General features: G+C 38.5%; 2 protein-coding genes and 1 long non-coding RNA gene across 14 annotated transcripts in view, besides 11 other annotated features; 2 read left to right on the forward strand and 1 right to left on the reverse strand.

Annotated features, from left to right (window-relative positions):
• The window catches only part of CG42748 (uncharacterized protein), a 35,001-nt gene extending 22,260 nt beyond the window's left edge, over positions 1 to 12,741 (forward strand). For 2 of the 11 annotated variants that reach the window (NM_165411.3, NM_136290.4), the window contains exons 6-8: positions 1,318 to 1,928; positions 3,141 to 3,335; positions 5,033 to 6,131. In NM_165411.3, coding sequence (NP_724384.1) covers positions 1,318 to 1,928; positions 3,141 to 3,335; positions 5,033 to 5,264 — 1,038 coding nt within the window. In that variant the 3' untranslated portion in view covers positions 5,265 to 6,131. Of the gene's footprint in view, positions 1 to 94; positions 227 to 1,317; positions 1,929 to 3,140; positions 3,576 to 5,011; positions 7,869 to 8,197 lie in introns of those variants that run through there. The other 9 variants (NM_001273756.1, NM_001201933.1, NM_001273755.1 and 6 more) reach the window with 9 other exon arrangements.
• Positions 619 to 2,988: a mobile genetic element.
• Positions 5,943 to 5,998: a mobile genetic element.
• Positions 6,488 to 6,529: a mobile genetic element.
• Positions 9,778 to 10,326: a mobile genetic element.
• Positions 12,240 to 15,663, reverse strand: Clamp (Chromatin-linked adaptor for MSL proteins). 2 transcript variants are annotated; one of them, NM_001014498.3, is made up of 7 exons: positions 15,408 to 15,663; positions 14,900 to 15,163; positions 14,640 to 14,840; positions 14,157 to 14,586; positions 13,823 to 14,096; positions 13,570 to 13,773; positions 12,240 to 13,507 (listed from the first exon to the last, which is right to left on the reverse strand). In NM_001014498.3, the coding sequence occupies exons 2-7, from the start codon at positions 15,053 to 15,055 to the stop codon at positions 13,072 to 13,074; spliced, it is 1,701 nt and encodes a 566-aa protein (NP_001014498.1). In that variant the 5' UTR covers positions 15,056 to 15,163; positions 15,408 to 15,663; the 3' UTR covers positions 12,240 to 13,071. The 2 variants fall into 2 exon arrangements, with proteins under 2 accessions (NP_001014498.1, NP_610137.1); NM_136293.4 differs by having other exon boundaries at positions 12,486 to 13,507; positions 13,570 to 13,758.
• A 367-nt stretch (positions 15,664 to 16,030) lies between these two features.
• Positions 16,031 to 16,060: a mobile genetic element.
• Positions 16,061 to 16,187: 127 nt separating this feature from the next.
• On the forward strand, positions 16,188 to 16,724 carry lncRNA:CR44809 (long non-coding RNA:CR44809). Its single transcript, NR_124437.1, has one exon. It is a non-coding gene; the product is annotated as a long non-coding RNA:CR44809 (long non-coding RNA).
• Positions 16,725 to 17,780: 1,056 nt separating this feature from the next.
• Positions 17,781 to 17,856: a mobile genetic element.
• Positions 17,857 to 19,351: a mobile genetic element.
• A 112-nt stretch (positions 19,352 to 19,463) lies between these two features.
• Positions 19,464 to 19,779: a mobile genetic element.
• A 133-nt stretch (positions 19,780 to 19,912) lies between these two features.
• Positions 19,913 to 20,148: a mobile genetic element.
• Positions 20,149 to 20,567: 419 nt separating this feature from the next.
• Positions 20,568 to 20,722: a mobile genetic element.
• A 144-nt stretch (positions 20,723 to 20,866) lies between these two features.
• Positions 20,867 to 21,157: part of a mobile genetic element that runs on past the window's edge.

The following is a 21,157-nucleotide window of genomic DNA, read 5'->3' on the forward strand; positions in this document are numbered from 1 at the left end:
GAAAGCTCCTTCTGTCTGCCATGCGCCAAAGCTCCCATAAATTGTGGCCCCATTTCGGTCGGCTGCCTCCTGGCCAATTGGCAAAAAACCCGCTAGTATCTACCACAAGTCCAAGCACGAAACATTTAATCGTGCGGGGTTTGGCAATAGGCGCTTAGTGTGTGCTGCGCCTGACGCAAGTGTATTTGCGTGTCGGTGTTGTGATTCTCGCGCCATGTTTGACCAAGTAATAGCCAAATTTATTTATTTAATTGCATCTTTGCGTACCATCCTAAAAAGTCAGCTTAAAACCAATGGCCAAATCGCATGCCGACTTTCTTTTCGGTTTGCGTTGTACTGTTGGTGCGTGCCATTCACACGTTTTCGATGGCTTTGCTTTCTCACACCCTTTGGGGTTGTGTGCTCTTTTTTATGCCTCGATTTAAACCATATACATATAAATTAGAGCGCTATTTTCACAACAAAAAATTATGTACACCCCGTCCGAAGTTAACTTTTTGGGTGTGACTTGGCTCTTCTCTATTTGCCAACTTAACCCAATCGCAGTTCTCTTATCCTAATTCAGTTTAACCTGCAGAGGGTATATTGATTTTAGAAGAAAGTTTGGAACGCCGTTTTTATACCCATTACTCGTTCAACCGTATGTAACCGGTAGAAGGAAGTGCTTCCGACCATATATATTGTATATATATTTTTGATCCGGATTAATAGCCGAGTCCGATTTGGCCCTGTCCGTCCGTTTGAACGTCGAGATCTTAGGAATTATAAGAGCTAGAAGGTGGAGATTTCAGATTCTAGAGACATAGAAGCAGCGCAAGTTTGTTAACCCATGCTGTCACGCCCACTATTACGCGCACTCTAACAGCCCACGCCCACACTTTTGAACAATTTTGAAATTTTTTCTAATTTTATTCACCAATATCTATTGATATCCCAGAAAAATTAGGAAATTTCGCGTTCGCATTTCCACTAGCGCTGAGCAACGGGTATCTGATAGTCGGGAAAGTCGACTAGTTCGTCTTGACAATTTCAATCGGTATACCGAAGACAGAGGGAATTCAGGGAATTCTGTAACTAAGTAATGATTAGTAATATGTGCCTAGTAATCTAACTATTTTGTTAGCTTTATGCCAATGTAAATAAATAAAGGTTATTTGTATCATTTTGTATTACAGTGTTATGGTTTTTCGGTTTGAATAAAAGTAGATTCTTTAACTTAACTACTGAACTAAAAATTATATATATATATATATATATATATATATATATATATGTACATGTATTTACCGTTTACATTTTTCATTTTCATTACAACAGCCCCCTGAAAACGAACTGCAGAAATCACATGACCACAATCCAGGCGCACTAAGCGAGCATCAACTGCGTGTCCAAGCTTCGCTTCAGCGGCTAAATATTCCCGACTGGTTCCGTCATTACAACAAAGGCCCCGAAAAGGCAGCAGATGGCGAAAACGCATGCACAAGTGCGACTGGCGGTGGTTACCGACCTGGCAACTTCACCCGCAAACGCGCACAGGAATCGGGTCGCTGGCAAGGGCTCAACTCAAAGACGACTTCCCTCAGCTCGCTGGGATCTCAACGCTCCGACCGAAGTCCTTTGTTGATGAGTCCCTCAGCGCACAGTCATCACGGCGGCCAAAGCTCCTATTCATGTGGGTCGACGACAATTCACGGTCCGGCACCTGTACAGATAGGCATGGGTGCAACTCGCTGGTCAACCTCTCATCTGAATTCCACTCAGATGTCTCCCGGTGCCTCGCAGCGCGGAAGCTTTACGCGCGGCGCCCCCATTAATAGCAGCTTTATATCTGTGGCCAGTGGTAGTGGCTTGTTGCGCAATTCCTACCGACAGCCGTATTTGGGTTGGCGCAGCACAGAGAAGCTCTCCCAACGAACTCCCCACGAACGGTAGGTTCCAATAACTCATTACCATAAGGTTTGGAGGTCAAAACTCTTGCTGCTTGCTAATATTGAGTGGATCGAGCTCGATTCTTAAAAACAAGCACGATGAAATTGAGACCTAAAAAACGAAAGGAGAACAATATTTTAGTTTAATTTTAGAGCAGCCATCCAAAGTTCTAGAGAACACTAAAGCTAAGTGCCTCGATTAGCAGGTACCTATCAATCAGCTAAGGGGATTGTGAAGTATATTAAGATATGCAGCAAAGCGACTACGTGTTGCACATAAGCTGTTACAATAATTGCTATGTTTCTCTAGCTTTTCTTTAGCGTATAAATGGCTATTGCTAACCAAACCACAATCTTGTTAACACAATTATGTCAGTGTTGTGTGCGTATGTGAGCTATAACGGCCAAAGTGGAGAGTAAAAGTTCTTGGGGCTTGTCGGGGTTTTATTGTAGTAAGTGAGTCACGGCTTAATAATACTAGAGTTACGCAAAAATCTGTTTAACTGATTCCTAGCTGTGCTCTAGCTCCGATCTAGTTCTTAACATGAGGGAAAGCTATTGTCGACTTTTGCCTGTTACATACAATACTTTTCAACTAATCCATTAGATAATTTTCAATTTACTACTCGTACTACTCCTAGGTTGAGTTCAAATTTGGTAAGCTAGGTAATAGTTGAGTATAAGAACTATTTTGTTCTTAAATCGTTGAGTTTAAAAAAACTATGTAGCAGGTAGAAGGAGGAGTTTCTGATAAAGTTGAGTAGACTTGTCCGTCTGTCTCTCTTTTTGAACGCTGTTATCCATTAAAAGCCAGAAAGTTGAGATTAGGCATTCGGATTCGAGTAACGATTTTGGTGTTCATATGGTCGTATCTCTCCATATAAACGCTGTGATCTCAGGAGATAGAAAAAAGTAGATTCTAGTAATGCTTTCTTATTGTAATATTTGTCTTGTCAATTTCTATCGTTATGCCACACAATTTAAAAAATATCTTCGCAGAACTTTCACTAGCTGAGTAACGGGTATTTGATGGTCGAGCAAATCAGCTATAGCGTTCTCTATATTAATAATTCTTTTGAGCGGTATTAAGTGTTATCGTATTAACTATTATTGTATAAAGTATATTATTGTTTCGTCCTAAACCCAATAACGTTCATAACTAAAAATCATGTAAAATATTCACGTTCGACTTTTTATATTTTGATCTTGCAGTCTGGCCAATTCGCTGCTAACCCAACGGACAGCTCCGCCCTCCACACGGGCGGGCAATGAAACCCGCACCTTACATTCTGTATCGACAGAGATTCAAAGCTCCATTAAGGAAGTCACATCCGCCATCGTTCACTTCGTGAACGACCAGCAGCAGTCCCAACATCCGCGGAGCCGTTCTACCAGTCCAAATTCAAGGTATACAAACGGCTACTAGCCGGCTACAAAAACAAAATTAAAGTTTACAGTATGGTATAGATCGCTCAGTGTGTCTGAGCCCTTCCTAGCTATCTGTTCACTGAGTGTCAAACTGTTGTTTTAGAGCACTCCTCAAACCATAGCCGTCTAGTGAGAATATCTATGCACATTATTAATGTTATTATTTAACAACTACACAATTCGTAGCTACCTGTAAAAGTATGCACCTCTTAGCCAAAGGTAAGACTTGTGCTTGGTTTATGTGAGCATTGTGATTAGTGTAGCTAACAGCTTTTAAAAACTAAATTACTTTAGCAAAAGCATCAGGTTATAAAACCGCAGGGGTGATACAACTTTAACGCGTTTCGGACCCTTTGAAGTATACATACATATATATTCTTGATAAATAGCCCTAGCCTAGTCGATCTGGCCATGCCTGTTCATAGCTCTTTACGTCCGTCTGTCTGTCGTTAAGAAGTTGAGATAAGAATTGCAGATTTTAGTGGCTCCTACGTTGCAAAAGTTTGTTTTAGATGGTGGGCACGCCCACTCCAACGCCCAATACTGACACGTCATAACTTTTTAAAATTGTCATGATGTTTTTTCATTATAAAGCTTGTCTTGCGAATTTCTATCGATATGTAGGCAAAGACTAGAGCACGCCCACTCAACTCCCACAAACCACCCAAATTTGCCATCTTGCCACCTGTAAGGCAACTTGAATAACCTAGCCGGATTTTTTTTAAAGACTACACTAGATAGGGGACTTAAAATATCATATAAATATCAACATATTTAAAAAGAATGCGTGTTCGTCTTCTAACCCTCGCCCAATGGTCAACCTTTGCCCATTCCATATTCAATTTGTTATCATAAGATACCCTGTAAAAGTAATCAAATATAATGAAATATAATTTTATTGTACATATATTTACATAGATTCAATTCCATATACATTGGTACATACAAACGTGTGTTCATCCAGTGGAACCATTCCGTTAAAACCTTTACTCTTGGGAAATAATCTTACTTTCAATGTCAGCATATCGATAGAATAAAAAGCACTTGAAAAGTTAAAGGGCAAGACAAGTAAAATAAACTCTACATACAAACTCTACGTAAAATAAACTCACAAGTGTTGGTGTGGAAGTTCAGTTTTTGTTATTTATCACGGCTTGGGAAAAACGATTTCTCGGTTTTAGTTTCCAATCCAATATGCATAGAAAGACGTTATTGAATTCTATTGGTAGAAACGTTTGTAACGAAACGTTATAACCACGTTATAGAAACGTTATAACCATTATAAAGTCTTTTTTGCAGTTAACAATAACCAGTGAGAAAGTAACTAATCAGCAATGTCAATTGCTTTTAGTAAATTTTCTGCTTTCTGAAGTACTTGTTCTGCTGCTTTCATATCTTTATCCGTACCAAGCTCAGATTTTTAGAATCTTTTAATTGGCTGACATACTCGTTTTTTCTCTCATTAAGATACCCAATTTCTTCGAACCGTCTAAATTTTCCCTATTACATCGTTTTAAATGCCATCAGTCAGGAAGAAAATATTATTTATAGGTGACTAACTTAATGTTTTTACATTTCCTAAAATAGCATGCTTTTAAGTATGTGTTTTATAAAATGTGGTTTCATATGATATGTTTATATTGGCCAACTCTCAGTTTTGTACTTTCTAACTCCAGGTGCTGGCTGGAAAGCAGCTTTGTTGGTACACGAACCCTGGACTCGCCGCAAACACCCGTCATTGACAACAGTCCTCCCGAATTGGCACGAAAGCAGCAGCAGCTCCACCCGCACCAAGTGCATCTGGATGTCGGTCTGTCGCCTGTAGTCTCCGCTGGTCAGCTGCCACATCGCATGAACGGAATAAATCGTATCGGCAACGGTGGCGGTGAGTCCGCCATCCAAGTTTGATAGTTTGCCAGAGTAGAAATACTGGTAACCGGCAGTTTATGCTTTTTGTTTGGTGCACGGCATTTTTGTAGCCTATCTGCAAACAGTAAATTAATTGTGTGAACACGTAGGCATCCACACCTTTATTCCGTATAAAAATCATCAGCCTATATGAACGCAAAAAAAATATTTTTATTTATCTTCTATAGTGGATCTTAATTGTTTTACATTTAATTATTAATTTATTAAATTCAAAGGAGCAGAAACTTTTGCTCTTCTAATTATTTATCGAATACTCATGATTTGCCTTTGCCTCGGGTATAGAAAATTGTAGATTTGGGCAGAAAACCATATCCGTTACTTCTGCAGTAAAATGTCAAATAGATCCGCGGAAAAAAATGTAATAGGTAGAAATATGTCTGTCACGTCTGTCCGTATTTCCATTTGTATAAACTTAGCGATAAGATTAGGCATGCAAATCGCTTTCATAATATTGGCATGAATAATTTTTGATATTTAAATTGGCATTTGTTTTTCTTGCTTAATTCTTAATATTTGTCACGAAAAACACTTTCCCACCATCATTTAACGCCCACAAACTTTACAACTATGGGCCGATAAATTGTTCGAATGGCACTATTACTTTAAAAGTTTTAATGACGTATCATGACATAATTGCGTCAAATACTTATGAGCAGATAGCTGAGTAACGGGTATACAATAGTCGAGGAACTCGACTATAGCCTAACTCTTTTACATTTCAATTAAACAACGAAATATGTACTAAGCCTTTCTTCTAATTTAATGATCAAACGAGACTAGAAACCCATCTTTACTTTAAATATGTGCCCAATTGATTAATAAACCCAAAATGAGACCACTAAGAATAAAATTGAACGCATGTCTTTATATGATTTGTTAGTTATGTGCATTTTATATTTTAATATGACTATACACAAAATCGGGCTAATCTTTGGTATTTGTTTCTATAATAAAGTCCAAATTCTATTATAAACTGGTATTATTTTATTTATTTTCATTATTATTCATATCTGTTATTCATTGAAGAGTACACTTGTAACAGTTAGCATTCGATCTTCGCCCGTCCGTATGAACGCCAAGATCTCTTAAAGCATTAAAGTAGTAAATTGGAGATTAAGCACGCTGGCGCAAGACTGTTTTAAAAACCGTTCACATCTAAATGCGCAGTTTTTAAAATGACTACTCTCCCTCATAGAAACTGCGAGTAACGGGTATCTGATAGTCGAGTTACTCGAGTAAGCGTTAAGGTTGTTTTTGTGTTTAATAACCATCCATAATACACATCCCTAAACTCATTTTCAGTGTGTTTGTAAGATATTTTATCGCCAGCGATATTTTTTTCATTCCTTACAATTTAATTTAATTGTTTGGTATTTATTTACAACCAAAAATGTTATTTCCTGGCCTGCTTAATCCACTAACAGTACCAACACGTAATATAGCACCCGAACGATCGTTAAGCAGCGCCTCGCTAGAAGATGTCCTAGCCTCGCTATTAGGACTACCAACTACCCTTTTATCCGGCCAGAACAGCAATTCCTACAGCAGCTACACTCCCAATGCGGCGACAACAGGTATGAACCTGTAAGTTTACTTTTAATATTACAATATTAACAATATTAGGTAGAGGGACTTACATCGTTAATTTTTTTTTTGTTTTGCTTGCTTTTTATTTGTCTTACGCAATATCACTGCGAAATATCGTCTTTGTACTTTGTTCAAATATAGACCGTTACTGTGATCTGAAGACTTATGGCCAAGAAGAGTTAGATACGCACGAAAAAGTGAAATTCTCCTGATTAACTTATCTAATGCGTATCTTATTCATCAATCAAAAGGCAGTCCAAAACAAAAAACTTACATGTAAAAAAAATGTTGAAAATTAGTCTCTGTTGAAATCGTATACATCGTTTAAAGAGTATAAAAAACACGAATTTGGATAGTTTTTCAAGATTAACAAAAAACTAAACTAAACTTTTTTTAATTTGGGGGATATAAAAAACTTTGGTTGTACGACTTTTTCAAAATTCAAAAATTAGGTATGATATGAATCTCTATGTCGAGTTAGTAGTGCAAATCAGGAAATTCAGCATTGATTACGAAGCCCATGCCCAGTTGACTAGCTGCAAAATGTCGTAGATTAATATAAGTTTTCATAGAGTTAAGTAAGTAAAGGCTCTAGGACTTATGAAACTTCATGTGCGTACCACTTAGTGCTTAGTTAGACACGCGGACTGACACGTAGTATCAAAGCAACTAGGAGAAATCCGAAAGTGACTACTAGAGAAAATTTGTCTGTTGTATGTTGTTTATGTACTCTGTGTCACTACCCAAGTCGATATGGACGCAAAAGTCCATCTGTCTAGCAAGTTGAGACTAAGCATGTAGATGCTGTAGCGGCTACGGATCGCGCTTATTTGTTTCACTGCTACTCCCCCCACTCCTTTTCCAATTTTCATTTTACATCTTACATTTTACTTATTTTTAATCCTATCATTTGTCTCGTCAATTTCCATCGATATGCCAGAAATATCATGAAATCAAATATCGAAAGTTGGTTTTATTAAAAATATAAATTTAAATAAAATCCACCGCACTCATATTTGCTATTGCGTTCTGTTCTTTAATTAATAGACCGAAGGCGCTACTTTTCCTTTTATTTTTAGTAAAGAAGTTCATAAAGAAAGAATAATGCGTGTGATGTTTCCTTATGTTCACGTTTATGTTTACTGAGAAACATAAGTTGTATAAATTGATTATGTCACTACTTTAATATATACTCCGTTAATATACATACATACATATGTATGTATACCTGCTCCCGCATGGGGAATGCTCTTTGTTGTTCTTTTTTAAAAACTTCCAATACCTAAGGGTAACTAATCTGAAAAAATATATATATTTTATATAAGCATGCGCAGCTTCTCGGCAGCAGCTGGAGGTGCAATCAGCCGCCGAACTGCAGCGGCTTCGTCGCCGGAGTGAAGGCGACGCACCCACGCAGGAGAAGCATTATTCCAAGGAGCAATCCCATAAGTCCAACTCGCATTCAGTTGAAGCTGTAGACAGTGCCCAGCCAAATAACCCCAAAGAGAGCCGGCGGGCATCGTTGGGTGACCCCGCCCTCGCAGCTACACGGTCGGACATAGGAAGCGGACAGCTGCAACTCATCGAGGGACCGACGACGGGCTTTGGATCGGGACAACATGTTCGCTGCCGCAACACCAAGTGCGACCAGAGTACCTCTCCCAGCGATGCAAAGAAACTCTACAAGTCGTGCCACAATTGTTCCCATTTATACTGCTCGCGTGAGTGTCGGCGGGCACACTGGGAAAAGCATAGGAAAGCTTGCCTGCACTCGCGTGCCTCCAATATTTGTCGCCAGGTGCTGGCCACGTGCAAGGACGACATCGACTCGCAGCGCCATCTAAGTCTTTTAGCCCGCAAAGGCAGCCTGTCTCAGGGACGTGGCGTTGTGCGTGTGCTTTTTCGTAGTGCCGAGGCGGCGGAAGGATTCATTAAGAACGGGTTCCAGTGCATGGGGGAGGCTTCGTACGTACGTTGGCCAGACCTTATGCCCGCCGAGATGGGCCTGGAGTTATACTCAGAGCTTCTTAAGCTCAGCACGGAGTACAAGCCGGAAACCAAAATGCTCATTTACGTTGCTATTTGCGTGGTATCCGAGGCACCGGGAATGGGACAGGCACCTGTGCGCTGGGAACGCCAACTGGTGAGTCGTTGTGCCAAGCTGAAACTCTGCAAGACAGTTCTGGCTGAACTAGAGCAACATCAGGCGGCGCTCCTGCAACCGGTGTCTGTTGTGGCAGTGCCGGAGCGGACGGAAATCCTCATTCTAACTTTCAATCCCGGACAGCATAGTAATAGAGAGCTGATCCTTTCAAATATTCTGGATATTTTGTCTAGGCGCGGCGTCATGCTAAGCAAACACTATCCGGAGGTCTTCGAGCGCCTGCAAACGTACTCTGAGGGACAGAGTGATAAGTTTAATCCGGTGACACTGCATCCGCGGGACACGCAAACTGGGCAAAACTTTGTATGCATAATTATGGCGGTGCATACGGACAATGAGCTAACGAAGCTTCCATCAGCAGCGGATGGCGGCAATCGAGTTACTACCATAGATGTAGGATCTACTTCGGCTCTTGTGCAACTGGAACTGGGCGATGATCAGATTTGCAAAACCAAATCCAGGGAAAGTTGATTAAGAGCTTACAAAAATCAAAACAATGAGCTTCGGAGAGCAAACGCTGGCAACGGTCACTCTTTTCATTCCGGCCATTTCAACGACCCCTTGGGGTGTCCCATAGAAAGTACCCGCATGTAAGGAAGCATTATTCAAATTTCAATTATGAAATTGATCATATTTTCAACCTAAAATCTGGCTAAATTCGTTTATTTTATTCCACTATAAATCCCAAAAATTATTCAAAGAGTTATTATAAATACCCGTTACTCGTAGAGTAAAAGGTTATACAAGATACGTTGAAAAGTATGTAACAGGCAGAAGGAAGAGTTTCCGACCATATAAAGTATATATATTCTTGATCAGGATCATAATCCGCGTCGATCTGGCCCTGTCCGTCTGTCTATCCTTATGAACGTCGATTTAGGAACTATAAAAGCTAGAAGGTTGAGACTAAGCATTCAGATTCTAGAGAGACAGACGCAGCGCAAGTTTGTTGGCCCATGTTGCCACGCCCACTCTAATGCCCACTAACCGCCCAAAAGTGCCACTCCCACACTTTTAAAAAACGTGTTGATATATTTTAATATTTTAATTATTCTGAAAGATTTCTATCGATTTGCCAAAAAACATTTTGTCACGGTCACTCTAACGCCAAAAGTTTCCCAAAACTGCAACGCTTTTGAACAATTAAAAAATTTTTTCTCATTTTCTTCACCAATATCTATCGATATCCCAGAAAAATTATTATTGAATTCTCGCGTTCGCATTTGCACTAGTTGAGTAACGGGTATCTGATAGTCTGTTAAGTTGACTATAGCATTCTCTCTTGTTTTGTGTTAGTGTCATTAAAAAGTGATGAGCAAATTAAAAAATGAATTTCTTTTATAGTTAGTAAAAACATCAAAAGAGCAAGTTCTAGCTCGAAAAGTAATTTACAAATGGAATTGAAAGTTTGTTTGAATAATAAGTATTTGATTAAGAGGACTGTGAACCAAATACATTTTGCTGAAATTATCCAGATCTTTTAAAGAAAAGTTACGAACAAATGAATCCTAAGAACCTCGTCTAAAACCAATATTCCCTAAAATAACTACTTCAGGACTGCATTTTTTTCAAAATATGTAAAAGGTTACTTTAAAATAGCAACAAACTATCCTACAACCTTGAACGAATAGACGCAATAGTATGTCTGCCTTTTTAACCGGTTTTTCATTTTTATTTGGCAACCATTTTGCTAATGAATGGGTTTTCACGAAAGCACGCTTATGCGAGTTTGACAAAAAAAAGTGTTACCCAAAGCATTAAGTCGACAGACAGGCTTAAGAAAATTACCTAAATTATTTGTAATAAAAGTATTTATGTTATGAAGCCCAAATTATTTATGCCGAGAAGTCATCATTTATGTAGGTAACTGTTGAAATTGCTTTTTTGTTATTGTTTTTAATCGCATAAAAACCGCCATTCTGGACAGGAGATTTCGGTTACATACTGCAATACATTAAGTAGCACTCGAATGGTTTGGTTAACTTGATTATTGTCCAATATTGCATAACAGCAGGATAGGGCTTAGGCCAGGACTTTTAATTCTTCTGAATTTAGTGGGTGAGTGGAGTGGGAAGCTGTAACACACTTGCAAAGGACGGTTGGCATGGTAGGCAGTCGAAAAATGAAATTGTTGTTTAACTAAAAACTAAATACTAAATAGCCAAGATCGGTTCACCAAAATGACAAATATAAGCCAATAGCATAGTCATTTAAATGAAAATGTTACTATAAAATCGTATAATTACTTACTTGTTTAATGGCGTGCCTGCACCATAAAATTTAAGCTTGAGGAACGAGTTAATCTAAAATATTTATGTTTTCAAGAAAAAAAATTTAAAAAAGAAAATACGGAAATTTAACAGTGAAAAGTATATATATTGTTTTGTGTGACTTTCAATTTAGCTTAAAAATGAGTTTGAAATGCTTTGTTATATTTTGAACATATATATAACATCTATTTTAGATGTTGCTTATATTGTTTATCCACAGCTTTAAAATAATTTGATATCAAATTGGAAAAATAATTGGCACGAATAAAAGGACTCTACCAAGCGGCAAAGACCATGGTCAAATTTAATTGGCCGGATAAATATGGATTGTGGTACGCATCCTTTCCGTAACTTTGTAACGATTTAGTTTTTAAGCTGTAGCAGAAATATTAAATAAAAAGTGGACCAACCACAGACACAGATCTTCCTATATAATCATGATTGCATAGTGCATGCAAACCAGTTGACATTAAAAGAAACAAAACTACAATCCCGTGTAACTAAAATGTATTCATTCTTGAATAATCCTATATACATATGAATATAAGTTTGTAATGACCGCAAATTCAAAAATGGACCCTAAGCAAAGTCCATGTTCGCAAATGTATACGTATACGTATTTATCTTGATTTAACTGATGGCGAATTCTAGTAATTTAAAGCTTTATTATACAAGCCATGAATCCTAATTCTTAAACACTTGGTTTTGATTATTGTAAAAAATTCGTTGCCACTTCACAACTTTACTTTAAATATGTAAAAATATTTTATTTTTAACAGATAATACGCAAAAATATAAATATAAGAAGTTTAAAAGAGTGCGTCCATTTTACAAATCAACAGCTCTAATTTTTTTGAAAAGACAGCAGTAATTCACATCATCTAATTTTCGATAAATTTTAACTTTATTTTACTCTTTTACGTCTATGAATATTTAAAGTTTTGTGTATTTATTAATTATATTATTGCCAACATTAAAATTTACTGACCTTATAGCTTCACGTAAGAATAAGATGAACGTGGCAAAACACTAAAAAAATTATATTTAAAGTGAAATGGTGCTTACATTAATAAAAAAAAAACGCATAAGACGTCGAAAACGGTGGAAAATGTGCCTATTTCTGGGATCCCTCTATTCTTCGTTAAGGCACTTGCAAATGGAGTAGGTTAGTAAAAAATTGTATTTTATTCAAATATTTATTTGATTTTATGCATTATTTAATACATACTTATATTAGATAGATTTAATTAAAATATATTTAAGCTTACAACTTTCAACTTATATGTGTGTGTTTATTACCTGTGCATATTCATACGTATCGGATTTGCTCGTATCGTCACCTAATAAATCCATATTTTACACCTACAATTTGTATAAGAGAATAGCCTATAACACTTATAAATACGATGCCTATACATATATGCGTTTAATGTTTAAAGATGTTTAAGTATATTATACAAGCTATCAAATAAATTAGGTTCATTTGTATGCTTATCGTAAAAAGCGTTTTTGGGTTTCGCCCATTTTTGAAGATCCCACATGAAAGTGGAGAAAGGACATATGCAGCTGAAGTGTTAACGATGGAACATCGTTTTCTATTCTTTAATATCATTGTGGTGATATATGCGCCCTTAGAGATGGTTCTGGGGCTAGCATAGGTGGAGGCAGATGATCATAGTAACGCTCGATAAACTGAAGCTAAGCAGGGTGGACTCCAGTGTCTGTGACTTCATTAAGCTGCCTGTCACCTCTGCATTTAAACTATCTATAACCCACCGATAATCACTTCCTGTTGGGCCTCATCCTCCATGTCAGGAATCTCCTGCTTATGCACTATCATCCCATCGCTGCTGGTCTGGCGAGGAGCAGTTTGGCCGTACTTTTGGTGTATGCCGCGGTGACGCTTGAGTGCAAAACGATCAGCGAATGCTGCAGAGCAAATCTCGCACTTGTAGGGTTTTTCTCCGGAGTGCACCTTTGCGTGGTTCTTAAGGTGCGCCGCCTGAGAAAAGGCCGATCCACAAATTTCACACTTGTATGGCTTTTCGCCCGTGTGAATGCGCCTATGATTCCAAAGAGTAGCGTGGCGCGCAAATCCTTTGTCGCAAACACCGCACACATAGGGCCGCTCGCCACTGTGCGTGCGTTCATGGTTCTTGAGGTGTGGTGACTGTGAAAACTGCATGCCGCAGGTTTGGCATCTATGTAAAGATAACGGTAATTAGTATAAAGAGTATAATTTCAAGTAGAAGATTGGTATTACTTATAGGGTTTCTCGCCTGTATGAATGCGCGCGTGGTTTTTCAAATATACGGCTTTAGCAAAGGCCAATCCACAGATGCTGCACTTGTAGTTTTTTTCACCGCTGTGCAGCTTTTTATGGGACCACAGACTTGAGTAACGTGAAAACAGACCACCACATATATTACAACTGAAGGGTTTGGACGGATTTCTGCAGGACAAACACCTTGGTTTTGTTAGCGTAGGATAAGGTTGCAATTTCATGTTATACTCACTCAGTTTTAACAGTAACTGATTGCTTTACCGATCCGCCCACCCCGCTGTGTGAAGCATGGGAGTGCTGCCCCACTAGCACCACGCCGGAGCCATTGCATTTCTGGCATTTGGTCATCTGCTGGGAATTTCGTTTTTTCACAGGATGATGGCCAGACCCACTGCTCGCCTCTCGCTTTGGCGTTGTACCGCCAGTCTGTGCAGCCACAATTTGCTGAAGTTGTGCTTGGGCCTGAGGAGTCGTTGATATGATTTGCACGGGATGCGCCATTTGACCTGCAAAAGATGCGATGAAGTTAGTTATGGTCCATTTAGAATGTAATCTTTCACAACTACCGTCTTGGGCGACGAAGAGCTGCTGTTGTTGTTGCGCTGTTTGTTCAGCCTGCATGCAGGACTCGCAGCGCACCTGCTTTGGACCTTTGCGTTTGGACTGCTGCAGCATAGAGCTTCCACAATTTATGCACTTGCTTGCCTTTGACTCATGTTGCTGCTGCTGCATTACAGATTGCTGAACCGGCTCCAGCGTGTCAGAAGACACAATCTGTATCTGGCCCATCTGACCATTTCCAATAATGTTCTGTGCCTGCACAAGCCCCTGCGCGCTGACCACGGCAATAGAATCGCCGCCCGCTTGGGCGTTATGTTGCTGTTGTTGCTGCTGTTCCCCGTCTGTATGCATCCGCTTATGAGCATTAAGAAGTGCCAAATGAGGGAACATATCTGAACATACGTCACACTTAAAGCTTATGTTGGATATGGTGTTCTGCAAAGAAGAAAATCTTTAGGCTTTGCTTAACGAGTCTTCCTTTTACATACAGCTGCAATTGGCTTATTTTGATTGACAATCTGGATGCGGCCTTGTGCGTCTACCGTGGCGATGCCAAGAGCTGCACCCTGATTGAGAGGCATTCCGTTGACCAGGGCGTAATTGTATCCGCCCACGGGCTGGGCTATATAACACGTCTTATTGTCGTCTGTGGTGGCCAGCTGTGCGAGATTGACGGTACCGCCATTGCCCTATGTGAAGACAATATGAAAAGTCAGCACCAATAACATATAGTAAGTAAACTACTTACATTTGTCGTGTAATAGAAGGTAGGCTGCTGCTCCGTTTTTTGGCCCTCTATTTTGGGCTGTTTAAGAATGGTGCCATCCGCCGTCTGGTATTGAATTGTGGCCGGTTGCCCATTAATGGCATTTGTGAAGATAATGTTTTTGGTAAGGTCTTCCATGGTCCCCAAAATTCGAGTATGCTCAAAAATTAACTTTTATCATACGTTGGCCTTTTATTTACTGCAGCTCTGTCGCGCTTTTCAACACTGCATCACGCGACGCTAATTCTATAAAAGAGAAAAAGAGATGAATATAGTGCCATAGGAACCCAGCGAAAACGACTGATTAAAAATGGCGACGGTGAGACAAAAAATATGTACATACGCGACACAAAACATACACAGACGAACGTTTAATGCAGCAGCTCTTTACATTAACAGACTCTAGTATCTAAACTGGAGTCTAGCACATTTGTTTTTTTATCATACAATATTACACTACATGTGTTATTTTTTTCATTATTAAAATTACCTTTTACGCAACCGGACCACACCATAAATTGCGCACTGCCTGCTCCACAATAAAATTGTTAAGATTTGAGTGGTGTAAAATTGTATTCGTGAATTGATAACGTATTTTAACGATATATTGTTTGGAATAATACAAGATATATATTTAAATAGTGTTATCTTTTTCTAACAAATTCCAGCACTTTAACTTTCAGTCCATCATTTTTTACGATTGCTAAAGAGAGATGGAGACAGAACAACGCTCAGAGATAGAGCAGACGAGCAGCAGTTTTACTTTTTAAAAGTGTGACCGTTTCACGACTCATGAAAATAATCATTTCCCTCGAAAATATACCAAAATTCACAAAGAACTGGTAGGATTTCTTAGAGCCCTTTTACACTAATTCGATAACTCAGAAAACATAAATATTTTTATATACGTTTTGTACTTCGTAATTTGGATTACATCACATGTTGTCTTACATGTTGTCTCTTACTCAAAAGGCAAACGCTACGATCAGTAGAATCTGGCTGTTACTAGCTTTCGAAAAGAAATATCTTGTGCTGAGCTGCGTTAAAAACACGTTTTAAATTTATTGAGACTTAACTTTTAATATTCTACAAGCTAAGGTAACACTGTAAGAGCAAAGACACTAGAATATTCTAGTGTCTTTGGTAAGATCATGGGCCATGGTTGATAACAAATTCCATAAGATAACGAAATTTTACAGGCACTCGACTTTTAACTAATTCTTAAAGATTCCATATAAAACGTACTTATTTTTGTATACTTAAATCTTTTAGGAATTCCTATTTATCTTTATCACTCGATGTAGGGGAGTGAGTTAAGGGACAACAGATTTTTTATGCCCCACGTAGTGACGCAAGTTATCCAACCCATAAATATAGCACTCTACCAAAAGCTAAACAAATTTCTAACTCCAATCTCAGCAGCGTTGCCTTTGCCCTTGTTTTTGACGCCAACACTTAGCCACCCGATATATAACCAAACTTAAAGTAAACACAACTTCCACTTGGAGACCAAGCCATGGTCAACTTATTGCGCTTCAGTCAAACTGCGTCAGTCAGCAAATTTGAATTTCACAATGCTGGGAAATAATTTCAGTGTAAAGCTTTTATCCTAAACATATTAAAAAGCTTAAGAGAATCCTAAAGAAAAGCTTCTGGCCGAGGTTGAGTGGATTAGGATTAAGATTTAGAAGATCAGTCTGAGTCGGGACGAGATCGTGAACAGCTTCAAATCAAAGATAAGCTAGTAATAAAGTGTCTTGTAATAGTATAAGTGAGGAAGTCTGTCGCCGAATAAATATTAATTAATAAAAAATAAAAACTATTCTTTTAAATAATTAAATAGCAGCAATTTTAATTCGCATACGTTTTGGTTTTGAGCTTAAGATCCTGGATGAACAAAGTTCTGCGAGTCCTGTTTGGTGTTGGAAAATTTCAGCTTCCAAAAGATTTAAATACTCTCGGCGCCCAAATTCAAAAATTTATTAGTGTTGGCAAGGCAACCAACGTGGTCAAATGTTTTTTATGACAACAGCATTTAAGGGAATGTCTTGAGATAGTAAGCTTATTTATTAGCTATTTTTGAGGAATGAAAAGACAAGTTTTATGGTAGTGATTTCGAACGATTATGTGTATGGTTTTGGAAAAAATTATGTCAGAAGGAACGGAAGGAAGCGTTTCGGGCATTATAACGTGCTTATATTCTTGTCTTCGGCTACCAATCCTTCTGTTCGTATACTTTTGAAAAGTTCTTTATCTTAAAAAATTAAGTTGTTTTTCTTGATAATTTGTATTGATATGCTTGAACTATTTCGCCACGACCAATTCAACACCCAAAACTTTTTGTTTTCATTGTTTATATTTTGCATTCCTTCTGGCTGTGTAAACGGTATCTCAATGTCCAACAAATTTGCTTAAGCGTTCTCTCTTATTTAAAAATAATTTGGTGGTAATAGAACTTAAATGAAATATATGTATATCTGTTTAGCTGCTTGTGATGTAAAAGAAATTAGAAATTAATTATGTGTTTACATTAAGATATATATCTTTCCCGCTTTTATTCTGTGTTCAAACCGCATGTGTTTTATATCGGCTTAATATACATATGTATGTCGGAGATTGAGTAGATCTAACGCAGTATTTGAATGTAACCGAAATTATGTTTTTGAACCGTTATGTTAAGAATGAGTTAAGAGTAATGAAATTCATGGAAATCGTTCCGTTATTGAGTAAAAATCCTTTGTGTATGTATTCAAATGAGCATGGCGCCAGTTGTTGTTTTGGTAGAGTTTCGTGGAAACGAAGTGAGGATGAAATAATTCAGTGAAGTTGAGGAATAGAAGAAAATCATCGAGGGCAACAACACACGTGTTAGACTTAAATGGCTCCAAGTGTAAAGTTATGACCTTTTGTCGTGCCAACCCAATACGCACGACTTAAACTCCTTAAACCTCCTTGGTTTAATAAAGAGTTGACACACCTAAGAATTGTAAAGTCCAGACTCTATATAAAATTTAAAAATACCGGTTCTCAGTCCACCCTCTGTAAATATTTAAGCGCTAGGTTAAGCTTTACCGGGCTTAATGATCAGTGCTACAATAATTATTTAAACCGTTGTAAGTTCCAGTTTGCACAGGATCCGAAACAGTTTTATAATTTCGTTAGCACTAAGCGAAAAACAAGTTCTTACCCTTCCTCGTTATTTTTAGAAAACACTACGGTTACATCGGATCAGGCAATAGCCCTATTCGCCAAGTTTTTTCAAACAACATATTCAACTTTACCTCATTCCGAACAGCCATACTCTTATGCGGTATCTAAGTCGAATCTAATATTTTGCCCCATTATAAACGAAAGCTCACTGCTTAACGATCTTCAGCGTGTTAAACCGGTCTATTCGCCAGGTCCTGATGGAATCCCTGCCTGTGTGCTCAGATTCTGTGCGGAAGCCTTGTGCAAACCTCTACTGAAACTGTTTACCTTATCTCCGGAATCTTCACAGTTCCCTCATATATGGAAGGAGTCCTTTATGATTCCTCTGCATAAAAAAGGTAGCAAACTGGATGCAAGCAATTACTGAGGAATCTCTAAATTGTCGGCTATCCCAAAACTTTTTGAAAATGTTATCACTCCTCATTTGAAGCACCTTTGTAGATCAATCATATCACCGTGTCAACACGGTTTTATGAAACGCAGATCAATAACCACTAACCTCTTGGAGCTAACTTCTTTCGTAATACAAGGTTTCAAAACTAATCTTTAAACAGATGTCATCTACACTGATTTTAGTAAAGCATTTGACTCTTTTAATCATTATCTTCTAATAAGAAAACCTGATCTTATAGGTTTCCCCGTTGATCTTCTAAATTGGATTTCAAGCTATCTGAATGGCAGGACACAACAAGTCCTCTTTAAAAATTCTTTATCTTCTATTCTCCGAGTCTACTACTTTTCCGAGACTACTTTTAATTAATTTATCGTCCCTAGCTAACCGTAGAACTATGCTTGGAACAGTCTTTATTTGTAAGCTTATTCGTGTTGATGTTGAGAGTCCCGACTTGATTAGTCGGCTTTACTTCTCTGTTCCAAGTAGATTCACTAGAAACTATTTACCCCTTATCTTAAATCATTGTAGATCTAACTATGAGTTGCATGACCCTTACAGAGTTTTATGTTCTGACTACAATAGACTTTATCCTATTATCTGTAATCTTGACTCTCTGCCGCTCTTAAAGCAATCGATTTTAACTTTTCTATTACATAATTAGATCCTACTAACACTAATATTTAATATAGTTATTTTACAATTTATTCATTTCCTCGTTCCTGTTCTCTTTTTTATATCGCGTCTATATCTTCTCGCGAATCGAGCTGTACGGCAGCGCCCCTCGGTCGGTTGGGCGGGAGGTGTGGCCGTGGGACCCGTGCGAAACAAAAAAAACACACAGGCTACGTGCTGTGCTGGACAATATGGACACTGAAGTGAATGAAAAATCGCACTCGGCTTCTCCGACATGCATAAATATGTATGTATGGAGTCCATACTATAGACGCCCTTTTTCCTCTTCACTATTCTCGTTGTCTGCGCAACGTTTTCTGGCGCGTAAGCGAGGCATGTCTGTTCTGCATCTCTTCACAAAATCGGAATTATGCATAGTTCCTAACTCTACACGCATCACCAACACATTTTGGAGACCCACTCCAGTCGACATACATCAATACTAATGCACACCGCATTTTTCTGTACTCTTTCGTTATTCCTGCAGACATCTACTTCCCCCCGCTCCTACCAGCGACCAGACTACGGTGCCAAGCAGAAACACGCAATTACTAGAAATGTCGTTATATTTAAATTATCAGCGACATATACATATGTATATATTTAGAAGCTTTGTGTTGTAAGAAGGCGTTGCGTTCACATAATTGATACATTTTCTTTTATTAAATTATTAGTATTTCGTAATTTATTGCTAATATGTCATCATTTTTTCAGTTGACAGTTTTGGGTGGTTTGTGTGGGCGTTATGGTGGGCGTGGCATAAAGTTGTTTGACTAATCGATAGAAATTTACAAGACTTATAAAAATATGAAATACTATCAACAAATTTTCAAAAGTGAGGCCGTGGCACTTATGAGCGATTTGTGGGCGTCGTAAGTAGTTATTTGAAGATAAAAATGTACACGAAAATCAAAATATGAAAAAATATCAAAACATTTTTCAAAAGTGGGGGCGTTAGAGAAGGCGCGGCAAATGTTTGAAAGCTGCAAATTTAAGTTGTTTATATTTAATTATTAAAAAAATAGTTTTTATATTTTATTAATTAATATTTATTCGGTAATAGACTTTTTCTCTTATACTATTACAAGACACTTTATTACTAGCTTATCTTTGATTTAAAGCTGTTCACGATCTTGTCCCGATTCAGACTGATCTCCTAAATCCTAATCCTCATCCACCCAACCTCGGCCAAAAGCTTTTCTTTAGGATTTTTTTGAGCTTTTAAATATGTTTAGGATAAAAGCTTTACACTGAAATTATTTCCCAGCATTGTGAAATTCAAATTTGCTGACTGACGCAGTTTGACTGAAGCGCAATAAGTTGACCATGGCTTGGTCTCCAAGTGGAAGTTGTGTTTACTTTAAGTTTGGTCCCCTACTGATACAATGACGACGTCAAAAAAAAGCTAACGCTTGTGACCAATACTCGCGATGACACATGGGCAAGAGGGAGCTGATCTGCTCAACGCCTAAGTTAGAGCCGACGACCTGCAGGTCAGGTCTCAAAAAAATCGCGAAGAACTGTGATCTGATCGAAAAAGGAGGTTGATCAATGGAGGTTGTGTGTGGATTTCCGACAAATAAAAGGTCCGTGAAGAACGCGAACCCGATGCCGATGATGAACTACATTTTGGACCAGTTAAGGAAGGCAAAGTACATGAACAGACTGGCTCGAGGGCCCGTCCGACAGAATCGCAAGGTGGGCGCTAGAACTGCAACAGTAAGATTTCGTAATTTCGTTTAGGAAGGGACAGCGGACGCGCTATCAAGACAACTTCTGCAGGAGACGAGCCGCAGGGTGAGTGAGAAGAACGAAGGTCATACAGGCGAGCATCAGGGATGCAGATGGACGGAGGAGATGCTATGACAGGTGAGGCTGGAACCGCAAAAATTACCTGAGAACCACGACATGCCGGCGTGCTCGCCTGTATGACTGCAGGACATATACGAAGTCGAAAGACGATT

This window comes from Drosophila melanogaster, chromosome 2L (assembly GCF_000001215.4).
Source record: "Drosophila melanogaster chromosome 2L".
Taxonomy (NCBI): domain Eukaryota; kingdom Metazoa; phylum Arthropoda; class Insecta; order Diptera; family Drosophilidae; genus Drosophila; species Drosophila melanogaster.